Raw genomic sequence first — 14,452 nt, forward strand, 5'->3', positions numbered from 1 at the left:
TTATTAGTGCATGAACAAACAAGTGTTGCATTTAAGAAGTACAAGTAATAGATATGTTTCAATTCCTATAAATGCTACTCTTTTATTTCAATTCACACGCGCGCGCACACACATATATATGTACGCGCGTGTTATATATATATATATATTAGTCTCTAATAACGTTATATACATTTAGTAACATCAACCTCGCTGATTTGGAAATTTTTAATGGCATGGCACGTGATAATGATAGAAACATATGCATTTAGCATTGCTACACATTAATACATGGCATATGCCTATAGTCAGCAACCTTAAAATGCCTTCTCAAATGATTTTCATATTTTTTTACAATTAAAGGAGGATAAGTTTTGTTCTCCTTTGATTTTAGATAAAACTAAAAATAGAAATAATTATAGATGTCAACTACGGAATTAATATTAAATGATGGAACTGATTGCAAAAACATGTGGTTACAAGAATTTCTTTCTATAAAGAATACAAGTTTCTAGCAATAACTATAAACAACAGCATACTTCTTAGTGATCTGCAACAAAAATGCTCCACTCACCAGACTGATTTCTAGTTTCTTTAGAATGTATTAACTAGCCTGAGACTGAATCTTGGCAATGAATTTCTCCATATCAGGTAACTTCGATAAGAATTTATAGATGGGAAAAAGGAAGAAAGTATGGTTGTAGAATGCTTTACTACTCAGTGACGTATACAAAAGGTAAATTCTGGATATTTTGATTAAAGGTTTACTGGATAAGATGTCTAGGTTATCACCATAGATGGCTTCTGAAAGGAATGTTGTTTTATGAGTGCAAGTATTAAAGGTGCCCAGATGACTAGGTTACTAACTGCTTCCTTGTAACATATGCCCCTGTCCTGCATAAGGCTTGCAAATTTAGGAGTACAATTTAGATAACTCCAATTCTAAGGTGCCTGTGAGTTGTAACTAACCTCATTGATGTGGCTGTGATTATACATCTTGAAAGGAAGCACATGTTCACTGGTATCAGCTGATAGTCCCAACTTGTTCAGATGTCCTGTACTGCCATGTCAGTCATGCAAAACAGTCCTGTTTTGCATTTGCCGTGGTAGGTTTCTGGCCCTTCAACACACTAAATCCATCAAATTTTACATATTTGTGATGTAAACAGTAAGTTGGGTTTCCAACTTCCATATTGCCAGAATTGACCAGGTATTGGACCTAGTACTTAATGAAGGAGGGTAGTGAAGCATGAAGTTCAGCCAGGCATTGAAAGATCCAATTAAGAAGTTGTTCTTTTGGTAGCTCTAAAAGAAGTTCAGCCTGCATGAAGAAAATCATTAGGAAAAAGGAACATAAACTTATTACATATGATTCTGGGTATGGGGCCTAGGTTATCGGTACAGATAGGAAGTATGCATAATGCAAAAAAAAAAAACTACATTATTAGATACAAATGGCCAGAAAAAAAGAGAAAATACTGGACACATAACTCTTGATATAAATGGTAAAAAAATGTTGTTGGCTCTTTAAACGAGTATATAGCTAATCTTGTAGCTAAAGGCTTTCATTGACAACCTAGCTATGATTTTCATTAAATCTTCTCCCCTATCATCAAACCGGAATTCATATTACATTGTCTTTGGCAAATAGTAATCGTTAGCCTCTTGTTTATACTAAATGTTAATAATGCTTTTTTAAATGGTGTTTTAGATGAAACATTTTACATGCAACAACCTCCAGATTTTGCATCTTCTGGTCCTTCTTTGGCGTGCAAACAAGACAATGCTATCTATGGTTAGAAGCAAGCCCTAAACCCTGTTTATCAATGGCTTGCCAAACAACAAGGAACACTGTTTATCAATGTCAAACTAACACTATTTATTTGCTAGTTTAAGTTGATGATATAATTATAACAGATAGTTCTTCTACTTTTGTTCAAAGGATTATCAATCAACTTAATTTTGCCTTCCCTCTTTAGGCAGTTTGGTCACCTTGATTACTTTTTGGAATAAAAGTTAGAACTCTTCAGGGCGGTTCCTTATTCTATAACCCAAAGCAAATATCTTCATGATCTTTTACATGGATCTAATATGTTTGAAGCTAAGTTTATTTCTTCCCTTATGGTCTCTAATTGCAAACTATCAAAAGAGGTTCTGATTTTCCTTTTTGATGAACTTCCTATAGATCTATTGTAGGTTCTCTTCAGCGTCACTTGAAAATGATTAATCTAAATGAGAGAAGATTTTATTTCAATTGATTAATTTGAAACCATAAATCATAATTCTCTATATAGAGAATTCTAAACCTAAAATATTGATTATAAATAGATATCTAAAATCTTCTAACGACTTGTTATAGCTTCTAACAAGACACTTAATATCCTACTAACAACACTTCCTCTCAAGTGGATATCTATCATTCCCAACTTGCAGATGAAATCATGATATTGTTCAATGGGAAGGCCTATTGGAAACAATATGCTAAATGAAGCCCAAATGGGACATAAGTAGTGATAAGGTCGTTGTCCAATTCCTCTTTAAGAAATTGTTGATCTATCTTTATGTGCTTGGTCTTATCATGCTGAACTAGATTGTGAACAATGCTAATAGCTGATTTATTATGACAATAACAAATCATAGACCAATGTTGCCAAGATCGCAAGTTTACTCGCATTCTCGCACGAGTCAGCTAGTTTGGAGGGCCAGTCGAGGTGAATCGGCTAACGGATCGGAATTGGAGTAGATCGAGTGAGGTGTCACATGGCTCAGTGGATCGACTGAGGTTGCCAATCCTAGATCGTGACTCGTGCGCAGCCATTTTTGGCCAAAAAAATGGAGTTTGGTTGCTCCAGTTAAAACCCAAGCGGGGAGAAGATTCGATGATCTTGTGCAACGACTTAAATGGTCTTGTGCAGTGGCGGCAGCAGCAACGCACGCTCTGATGAGGCTGTGACGGTGGTAGAAAATGAAGAAATTAAATGGGAAGTTGTGTCGTGTGTGGTGCATGAAAATGAAGGAGTTGTTGCCCAAAAATAAACCATAATTTCAGAAAATCTAATTCAAACATGTGGGCCTTGGCCCATTTTTAATACCCAACCCATTGCAACCCTAATTCAAATTAAGTCATTGGAGAAGTGTTCTGCAATCGCTAGAGGAAGTGAGCAATAATATTAATTTAAAACCCTAATTAAACAAGGTTTATTTGGTTCTTACTTGGCCTATTTAAAATATTATAAGTGCCCAATAATTCTAATCCACATCAGACTTCTAATCTTTTCTTTAAGTTATCTATAAGTATATATTGTAAAATTCTTAGTAACTCTTACGAGTCGAGTTACAATACTCGAGTTACGATCTTTTATCTCTTTCCTGATTCTCTTACGATTTACGAGTTTGACAACATTATCATAGACTCTTCATATATCACTTTAAGATCATTTAGAATAATTCTCATCCATAAAAATTGACACACCACATGAGCCATAGCTCAAAAATTCAGCTCTGCTCTATACCTTACAATAACATTTTGTTTCTTACTTCTCCTAGTCATCAAATTTCCACCCAAGAACATGCAATATCCTGGGGTGGAGCTCCTATCTGTGACAGACTCTGCATAATCTACATAAGTATACACCTCCTTTTCAATTTTTCATTCCTCTTTAACAATAATCCCCTTCCTGGACTTGTCTTCAAATATCAAAGGATTATGTTCACAACTTGTAAATGTCTCTCCCTTGGATCATGCATGAAATGACTAACTACACTCACAACATAGGCTATGTCAGATCTAGTGTGGGCTAAGTAAATGAGTTTCCCCACAAGTCTTTGATAATGACCTTTATTCATAGAATTGCCCTTCATCAATCCCAATTCTATGGTTTTGTTCTATAGGAACTTGAGTGGTCTCGCAATCAATCTTACTTGTTTCTTTGAGAAGATCAAGAACATACTTTCTTTGGGAGATAAAGATGTATTTCTTAGAGTAAGCTACTTCTATCCCAAGGAAGTACTTTAATTTTCCTAGATCCTTCATCTCAAACTGAGCAACAAGCTTTTCTTTCAAGATTTGTTTTCCATGTTCATCATCTCTTGCAACAATCATATCATCAACATAGACCAAGAGTAATATAAGTTTACCTTCTGGTGAATGCTTAATGAACAGGGTATGTACACCTTTACTCTATCGATACCCCATCGAGATCATAACCTGAGTGAGTTTACCAAACCAAGCACAAGGTGACTGCTTAAGTCTATATAAGGCTTTCTTCAACCAACACACTTTATTCCCTTCTTTAATAGACTGAAAACCTAAAGGAATTTCCATGTAAACTTCTTCCTCTAAAAGTCCATGCAAGAAAGCATTTTTCACATCAGATTGTTGCAATTCCGAACCAAAATAAGTTGTCAATGATATTCATCTTTGTTATTGGAGCAAATATCTCCTCATAATCAACAACATAAGTCTTGAGTATATCTTTTAGCAACTAACCTTCCTTTGTAACAGTCTAATGTGCCACCAAATTTATACTTTACATTATAAACTCATCTTCATCCTACTACCTTTTTATTGAGTGTGTGCCACCAAATTTATACTTTACATTATAAACTCATCTTCATCCTACTACCTTTTTATTGAGTGGTCTGTCATCAATTTCCTTTGGCTGGTTCTTTTCTAAGGCATCCGTCTATTCATTTATGAGTTGAACCCAATTTTCATCCTTTAATACTTCTTGAAATGATGTAGGGACTCTATTTGCATCAATGGCTGAGAGAAAAATCTGGTGTTGCATATATAGATGTTTAGTGGTCACAAATTGAGAAATAGGGTACTTGGTACAAGACAGAGTTCCTCTTCTCAAAGAAATGGACAGGTCATCAAGGTCAGGCTCACAATTATTATTCAAGGAATTTTTCAAAAGTTTAAAGGGTGCCAAAAGAAGGAAAAGTTACCCTAGCTTAGATGATTGGAGTTGTTTTTGGATCAGTTTAGGTTGCTTTTGTATCCTTTGATATTGTATATAGGAGAAACTCTCTAGATGACTAGTTCCTAGAATTGACCTTAATTTGGGAACAAAGTTGCCCTTGTTAGGAAGAGCTTCAAAGACATCTGCAGATGTCTCGAGAGAAGTATTAGGAGTACCGAGAGTGGTATCAGCATGATACGGTTCCTATATGATTGGGACAAAAGATGACTCGAGATTCAGAAGACTTAGCTTCAAAAGTGCTCTCCCCCTAGAGCTGAGGAAGCATGTAAAAGGATGTAATTCCAACTTTCTTTCTTTTCACTCTCTATATAAAGAGAATCTTTGTTCCTTTGTACTTTTTTATCAATACAAAATTTTCTTTTTTTGTTTCTGTTCTCTCTCTCTTAAATATAATATAACAAACCGTTATCAGATACTGCCTTAAATAAGTCTATAAACAGGAAGTAATTGATAGCTTTAACATTAGCTATTCAACATTAGCGACCCAACTTATTAAGACAAAAAAGTTCAAGATAATTGTTATTAGAGTAGAGGATTATTAAACATAATCAACAAAATTGGTTGGTGAAGCTCTTGGTATACGAATTTGACATTGTATATAAAATGGGAGCTTCAAATAAGGTGGCAGATGTGTTATCGAGAAAAGAGGAAGATAAAGAGTTGCAGCTTGTATCTAGACCCTATTGGCAGGATGTTTCAGAAATAGATGCAGAAGCTGATCCTATTTTATCAAAAATTAATGAGCTTAAACAGTATCATAACTTGCATAGTAAATATACCCTAGAACATACTTATTCCACTCATTCTATAGTTGATGTTTTCGCAACAACTTGGTACCAGACCCCATTTGTAAACAGCCTCAAACATTTCATCTATTTATTTAAACTTGGTATCAAAATGGGATTGCTGAAAGGAAAAACCGTCATCTTCTTGAGGTTACTAGAGCTTTACTTTTCTAAACGTCTGTTCCTAGATCTTACTGGGGGAAGCAATCCTGACTACCACTTATTTGATTAATAGATTACTTTCTCGGGTTCTAAAGGGTGCTACTCCTATTCAGCTTATGACCACATTTTATCCTTCTATTCCCATGTTGACTAGCTTTCAGAATCATGTCTTAGGTTGTCCTGTTTTTGTCCATGTTCATAGTCCTTATTGGGGTAAGTTAGATACTCGCGCCATCAAATGTGTCTTCATCTGTTATGCCCCCAACAAAAAGGGGTACAAATGTTATCACCCTCAAAGTCGTAAAGTCTATGTTTCCAAGGATGTCACACCTTTCATGAAACAGAGTCTTTCTTTCCTAGTTCTCAACTTCAGGGGGAGAGTATTCAAGAATCTGAGGTTCTTGAGTTGCCACCTTTTCCTTTGTTGTAGGATTCCATTCTTAGGGAGGATGACAAAGATCCTACACCCACATCATTACCAGAGAAAAATAATGAGGACAAATATTTTGGAAATAATATCAGCAAACGCAACAGGAACCCGTCCTGGTCGAACAACTTCAATTGTTCGAACCGGAGGTAAGAACTCGTACCCTTGAGACTCTTGAGGACACCTTAAATAATTCTTTTGAACCTAACCTAATGATTTATCTATTTCCTAGAGAAAAGAAAAAATATTTTCTACCAAATATCAATTTGTGTCTACATAAAAGTTTTTATGCAACACCGGAGTTTTCTTTCAACTATTGATTCTATCAGAATCCCTACATCAGTACAAGAAGCCTTAAAATATGAGAATTGGGTTCGAGCCATGAATGAAGAAATGAGTGCATTAGAAAGTAATGAGACTTGGGAAATTGTAGAGAGACCAAAAGATAAGAAGGCAGTGGGTTGTAGGTGGATATACACAGTTAAGTATAAGTCTGATAGCACACTGGATCGGTATAAAGCAAGGTTGGTTGCAAAAGGGTATGCTCAAACCTATGGGATTGATTATGAGGAGACTTTTGCTCCAGTGACAAAAATGAATACAGTTAGGATTATTCTCTCCCTGGCAGCACACTTTGGTTAGGAGATGCATCAATTTGATGTTAAAAATGCCTTCTTGCATTGAAGCTTGGAGGAAGAAGTATACACGAAGATTCCACCTAGTTATGATGCTATTGATGAAGAAAATAAGGTGTGCAGACTTAAGAAGGCCCAATATGGTCTTAAACAATCACCTTGTGCTTCGTTTGGAAGGTTTACTCAAGCTATGGTATCTTTGGGGTACTGACAAAGACAAGGTGACCATACTCTATTTATAAAACATTCACAAAATTGTAAACTCACTATACTTTTGGTCTACGTAGATGATATGATTATTATAGGTGATGATGAGATTGAAAAACAAACTTTGAGCGAGACTGGTTGCTTAATTTCAGATGAAGGATCTTTGGAAGCTGAAGTACTTCCTTGGGATAGAGGTTGCTTACTATAGACAGGACATCTTTATTTCTCAAAGGAAATACATCTTTGATATCCTCAAAGAGACTGGTAAGTTGGATTGCAAGACCACCGAAGTGCCAATAGAGCAAAATCATAGGATTGAGAATGATGAGGAAAATCCAAAGGTGGAGAAGACACAATATCAAAGACTGTGGGAAAACTCATTTATCTATCACACACTAGGCCAAACATAGCTTATGCAGTTAGTGTGGTTAGTCAATTCATGCATGATTCAAGAGAAAGACACTTGCAAGCAGTAAATAGAATTATTCAGTACTTAAAAGCCTCTCCAGGGAAAGGATTGCTATTCAAAAAAGGGGAAAACTTATCCATGAAAGTATATATTGATGCTGACTATGCAAGGTCAATTGTTGATAGGAGATCCACCACAGGCTATTGTACGTTCCTGGGTGGAAATCTGGTGACATGGAGGAGCAAGAAACAAAATGTAGTTGCAAGATCAAGTGCAGAAGCAAAATTTAAAGCCATGGCTCAAGGGGTTTGTGAACTATTATGGATGAAGATCATACTCGATAACCTCAAAATAAAATATGAATCTCCTATGGGTTTGGTGTGAAATAATAAGTTTGTCATCCGTATTGCACACAATCCAATTCAACATGACCGAACAAAGCACGTAGAGATAGACCGAGATTTCATTAAGGAGAAGTTGGATAATGGTCTTATAGCCACCGAGTACATTCCTTCAAGACTCCAATTGGCAGATATGTTTACTAAGGGACTTCCCACAAAACACTTCAAAGATCTTACTTGCAAGTTAGGAATGATAGATATACATTCACCAACTTGAGGGGGAGTGTTGAATAATTAGGAGATAATTATTCCGTAATTAAGTGCAATGTTCATTCTCTATTTATTAGGACAGATTTGATATCTTTTAGTCATTTGATTTGATTTGTATAGCTTTAATTACCTATTATTTCTTTCCTTAATTACGTTGTAAACAATCTATAAATTGAGACTGTAATCACATTTGTAAATACATCAGGATTACATTTCATCTATTTCTTTCAACTTGTCTTCAATTTCTTATTCTATTTTTTATTCTTATTTCTTGTTTTTATATTCTCACCTACTTCTGAACTATATTCAGTCATCATGTTCTTAATTTTTCCTTATGTTGTTTTGTGTTCCTTTTCTTGTTCTTATCTCATATACGTTATTGTGTTGATGGAATCCTTGATTCAAGCCTCTCATGGATTCAATTCATGACTTAAGACAAGGATGAGATTCTAATTGTTATCTAGTCTTCTCACTATTATGTTGTTTAAGCTTCCAATGCTTATATGTACTCTATCAAACTGTTAACTCAAGAAGGCCCCCATACATCACTGAATTTATGAAAATGGGTATGATGTTTTATATATCTGGATAGAATAATAAGATTTAGTGGCTAACTGACCCACGATTGAACAAATTGGATTTTTTATTGAAAAAAAGGGGAACAACTTTTCCATGTAAGCAAAATTAGGGTGTCCTAGGCGATAGAGCCTTAATATTACATCATCTTTGGAAGAAATGACATGGGCAGTCTTGATGCTAAAACAATATAAGCAAAGAGCCTGTTTGGATACAAGCTAAAAGCACTTTTAAGAGTTTCTTAATTCAAAATATAGAGCTTTGTCTAGTATAGGAGCTCTCAAAAAGCTCTTCTAGCTTTGTATCCAAAGAGACTGAAAATGAAGCATAAACGAACTTCCTGTCCAAATGCATTAATTTCAGACCAAAAGAAAATTATGCTTCGTGATTCTATACAAATTGAATGGAATTTTATGCATAAAAATATCTATCAATAAAATGACCAAATTAATTATATACTATTACATATTTCATGTGTAAAATAAGGCAAAAAAATGAACAAAATACAAAGGCAGATCTCAAGAGATGTCAAAATTCATCAATATAAAGAATTCAGAGATAAAGAAATTCTTTGGAATACCTTAATTTGGTCCCCCTCAAGAACCAACGACTTTCTATGTAAATCTGATGCCATGGACTCTGTCATCAGCTTGAATACCTTTTTACTCATGTTTGTTTTCATGAAGATCATCTTCCCTAAAGAGTAGATTCTGCTTATCCCTAAATCAGCCGCCATTCTCCTCATGTAAAGCTTCTTTAGTAAAATCTCCATGGAGCGAGGCTCTTTGCCATATTGGCGGCGCAAATTCTCTGTAAATTGCATCAGACTCCAGATGTCTTTCTCGGCAACTCTCTCAGCATCACTTAAAATTTTCATAGGGTTCTCCAGATAATTAATGTAGTCAGAAGGGAGATGAGGATTTATGTTCATGTCAACCTAAATAATAATAAAGTAGAAAATGCATCAACCACAAAATCTCTACTATATGCATTTATACAGATGCCAGATACACATTATACCTACATAAGTACAAAGACACTAGAAATGAAGAGAACACCAGGAAGAATATTATCAGGACCATTTCGGTGTAGGCTTTGAACGGTTTGTATTCACAATTCAATGTTAATTTGGCTATTTTCTATTCACATGTATAGTTGAATAAAGTGTATACCTAGAGTGAGATACTATTTATTTGATGGAATATTCTATTGAGTGCCCAAAGGCACGCTGTTGAAGTAGTAAATATTTAAATGTGCCTATTAAATGTTTTAAATTACTAAAAGTATACATAAAATGACTTTGGCAAATGATTTTGGCGTTTTTAATAAAATAAATACTTTATTTTCCAATAAAACATTTTTACCTCATTCCATAGACAACCCCTTATTTGATTGTGAGAAAAGCATTAAAACAACTTTTTATGTTCTACTTTTTTTCTTGAAAAACTAATCTAACTACAATATAGCCTTTCTTTCAATCATGTTTTAACTAAAAAATAATTAAAAAAAAAATCAAAATGGTCCCTTAATTAATAGAACTACAAATTAATCCAAAAGTTTGCTTGAACAATTAAAAGAATAAAAAAACTTCCAAAGCAAATAAGAAAGAGTTCTACAAAAGAGAAAAATTCATTCTGCTAAGGACTGATTATATAAATGATATACTATCATTCAAAATCTTGTCTGTAAGTTCAACTTACAGAGGAAAGATTCCAAATAACAAAATTAGTCTTTAAGTTCAACAAACAGATCCAAACAACAAAATGAGTTCATTATATCATCTAACCCCAATGGCACCAATAATTATTTAGTAATTACTTTCGTGTGTTTGACATTATTATATTATTATAAAAGTTATGATAGATGACCAAAAAGAGATAAATGCAAACTATAAAATCATATTTTCTCGGTTTTCAAGGAAAATCTTTAATTGCAACAGCATTTTACATTTTCCTGTTTCACCTCAAGCAAGAGAAAAACATCGTCAGAATTGACTTGTGGAACTGTATATATCAGCATTCAGATAAACACGTATAAAGCATTTAATTATTCTAATAAATCCTTTGTGGTACATCAAACATACCTGTACCGAGTGATAAGGAACTGAAACAACACAGTGATCTTCAACCTAGAAATGAAAGAAGAATAGGATAAGCCCAAAACTAACAGGCAGACGACCAAAAATTCTTCTATTTTAACTAGTCTAAGACCAATGCCACACGCCAAAATACACATCACAAATCAAAGTTTACCTTGGACAAGCTCTCGAAGAGCATCTCAAAAAACAGATCAACACCAACATTTCCAACATCTCCTGATTGTTGTTCACCAAAAATTGCACCAAAACCTCTTATACCCATGTCTTTCTCAGCTAGTTGGAAGCCTTGACCAAGTTCACGACATTCTTCAATAGCAGCAAGCCTCTCCTATGGGAGAACACCAAGGAGAATGTTGGATTTAAGCAATTGTTTAGTACCTAACTTTCTATATTTGAAATGAAAGAATCAATTTAGTGATAGGAATATTAATGAAGTATGGAATATACCAAGTTTGATGAACCCGATATTCTTTTGTGATATATGTTCTACAAATAAAAGGTACAGATTGATGAGAAACATACCAATGCTTGATCAGAAAGCAGGCCTTTGTCAGGATAAAATAAGTATGCATGTGCTTCCTTATCTGCTCGCCCAACCCTTCCACGCAACTAGAAATATTGAACAAATAAAAACTAATTAACAGCATGGTCTGATTTCCTGTGCTGTAAAAAAAGTTTGAAAAAGTTTAAAAAAATGCATACAGGTTCTACTTGCTTTTACATCTGCATAACTTTGTAAATATACTGACAAGTACCAAAGACTTGGGAATTCACTCTTAAAAGTAAGTTATGAAGGAGAGAGAACCAAACACTTAAATACTCCATCAAACATCTAAGCACTTGGGGAACCCAAACCTTGTACGTTATTAAGGAGAGAGAACCAAACACTTAAATACTCCATCAAACATCCCATACATCTCAATGTGGGACTTGGATACCCCATAATACCCAAGTTCTTATCATAGCACCTCCCCTAAGAGAATAAGTACCCAAGCACTTGGAGAACCAGCCTCAAAAGCTAGCTATTAAGGAGGGAGAACCAAACACTTAAATACTCAAAAGAGCATCCCATACTACTAATGTGGGACTTGGGCACCCCATAATGTCCAAGTTCCTATCATATTCATTTATTACTACGAGTTACATCATCATATTTGTCATGCATTAACTATCACAAAAGCCTGATCTATAATTTGAAAGCTTGAGAATAATTTTATATATTTAATATGTTCCCTCATGCCACAGTCCTTTGAACTTTATGTGACTCTACTGTACAAGATATATTCAGCCTTTTGTCACTTGTTCTTCCAGTCTTAAAGATGGGAAATTCAGATGTTTTAAGAAAGGTGGTCAGAAAGTAGAATTACCCAATTTAGGTGGACCAGATCCAGTGCATAGCTGGCCAAGGCTGACAGTTTTTTTTAATTTCAAAAGACAAAAACTAAACCAAAGTTTAAGTTATCCATGGCCTTCATTTGTATTGATGGGACTTTCATAAAAGATTAGATATTTGAAGAACTGATTACCGGAGATGACATAGGAGATTTTCTAAGAAGAATTATTGAAGAAGTTTTCTAGTAGTTAACTGAATCCATATGAACATTATCAAACTGAATCTGTGGAGTTCGTGCAGGAATTAATTGAGATTCAAGAAATATGGGCTTTGGATAATTTTACGAATCATTTGAATTAGGTGATCAGAAGAGAAATGAGAACGGATCTGCAACGGTGCATAGAAGCATCATTTAGCCATAAAGATTAAGAATGAATTATATGGTGATAGTATGATGTTGGGTCCAAACAATTGAAATCCATATTTGGTGCAGTATGCCACAAGTAGAGCAGAAGGGAGGCAACTTCATACAAGAGAACACCAGGCCTGACCAGTCAGCTGTTTCTGGGCATAACCATTGAATTAAGTATTAATTGAGTCAAATAACAGCACTCTATTCTTCTCTAAGTGCGAAATAGGGTGGAAATACAGCGGGAGCAAGTGCAGGTTCTGTTGCTATTAATTCACAAGATTTGTCATTTTGAAACATTGCCACTATGCATACATTGTCAGGAAAATGTCAGGAGGGAAGAATGTTGTTTTCTATGCATCCAACCATTTGGGCCACTTCATAGGTGTTTTATAAAGGAAGTTAAGGGTGCTTATTTATGGGAAAGATGATCATGGAGGAGAAGGTGAACTCAGCGTTTCATAGATGAAATAAAATAAAAATATTGATCTGCAAGGAACAACATCCTTATTTCAGCCTTGAGGACAAGGCTACTTCCGTACAGGAATCTGATTTGGGTATTTATAATTCTGTATTATAAATTTATTAGGAAGTTATTGTTATATTAATTTCGAATTACACAGTTATAGCTTATAATGTGACTAATGTACAGGCTTCTAGAGGGTAATTATGGCGTAAAATTGTCATTGCTGGAATTGTTCAAGAGCTACTATGTGGAATTTCGTATTTCCTCCATCATATACTTATGTCAGAATTACCTATAAAATATATCATTACTGAATCATAAAATAAGTTAGAATATCTTGGATGGCCTCTTGAAGTGGTTTCCAAACCATTTTCCTTGAATTTCATTATTCATTTCCTTATTTGATTCAGAGTTAGTCCATTTTTCCTTTTGCATCACATCAATAAGCATAAGAAACTATTATCCATAGTCTCCTTTTTCCCTCTTTTCCTCCTTTAACAAAATCCATGTAATTCTGACATTTCACTTTCAATTTCTTTCATCGTTATCAAAAACAGGCTTGTTTGAAACAATATTAAGTTGATTGTAAAAGAGGAAAAAATTACTCCAGCACATGATCTGAAATTTGAAAAAAAAATATGTATGATGATCTGTATTAATGAAAGCTCATGAAGTATACCTGGTGATAGTAAAATACATATTACAGAACAAATTTAATAACAATAACCAGTTCTAAACAATGTTTGGAGTCAGCAACAAAAAATATGAGAACTTCTAAATAAAAAATAATAGTGAAATTAGGAAAAAACAAAACCTGGTATAACTGTGCAAGGCCAAATTGCTGAACATCCTGAATGATAATGGTATTTGCATTTTGAATATCAAGCCCACTTTCTACTATATTTGTGCAGATAAGGATTTTTATTTCTCCGAGGGCGAACTTCTCCATTGTATCCTCTAATTGCTTTGAGAACAGCTACTCCAGAAAAACAGTCAAATGCATACCATTAAAGTCAAATTGTCAATGTCAACTCTTTACATATATGATGCACGAATAACTTTTTACATAACACAATTTAACTTTTGAGTTGATCAATCCAAACAGAGATTTTCATCATATTAAGAATAAATTTGTGTACTAAGTATTTATATGATGCACGAGTTCCATCAAAAGATCCAGGGCACATTTATCACGGTAGAGGCAGTGTGTGTGGCACTCCATTGTATTGAAGTAGTACTATCACCTTGCATTGAATAAAAGGAAGAAGTGAAATTGCATAAGTGAAGCAGATCTACTTTTGGAAAGCAACTAAGGTTGCACTTCATGAAATGTTCTTGACAAAACAGCCAACCAGCATCCACTATAGATG

The 14,452-nt window shown here is 34.4% G+C and overlaps 1 protein-coding gene across 3 annotated transcripts in view; it reads right to left on the minus strand.

Moving 5' to 3' along the window:
• Window positions 1-416: 416 nt before the first annotated feature.
• The window catches only part of LOC137813747 (ATP-dependent DNA helicase At3g02060, chloroplastic), a 29,557-nt gene continuing 15,521 nt past the window's right edge, over window positions 417-14,452 (minus strand). The window contains exons 8-14 of one of the 3 annotated variants that reach the window (XR_011081503.1): window positions 13,897-14,058; window positions 11,397-11,483; window positions 11,029-11,202; window positions 10,860-10,904; window positions 9,357-9,713; window positions 949-1,300; window positions 417-868 (exon numbers count right to left, since the gene is read on the minus strand). Coding sequence is in view for 1 of the 3 variants with exons in the window: in XM_068616161.1 (XP_068472262.1) it covers window positions 1,199-1,300; window positions 9,357-9,713; window positions 10,860-10,904; window positions 11,029-11,202; window positions 11,397-11,483; window positions 13,897-14,058 (927 nt within the window). In the remaining 2 variants the exon portion in view is untranslated. Of the gene's footprint in view, window positions 1,301-9,356; window positions 9,714-10,859; window positions 10,905-11,028; window positions 11,203-11,396; window positions 11,484-13,896; window positions 14,059-14,452 lie in introns of all 3 variants that reach the window. The other 2 variants (XR_011081502.1, XM_068616161.1) reach the window with 2 other exon arrangements.

The sequence above is a fragment of the Phaseolus vulgaris genome, chromosome 1 (genome assembly GCF_000499845.2).
Source record: "Phaseolus vulgaris cultivar G19833 chromosome 1, P. vulgaris v2.0, whole genome shotgun sequence".
NCBI lineage: Eukaryota > Viridiplantae > Streptophyta > Magnoliopsida > Fabales > Fabaceae > Phaseolus > Phaseolus vulgaris.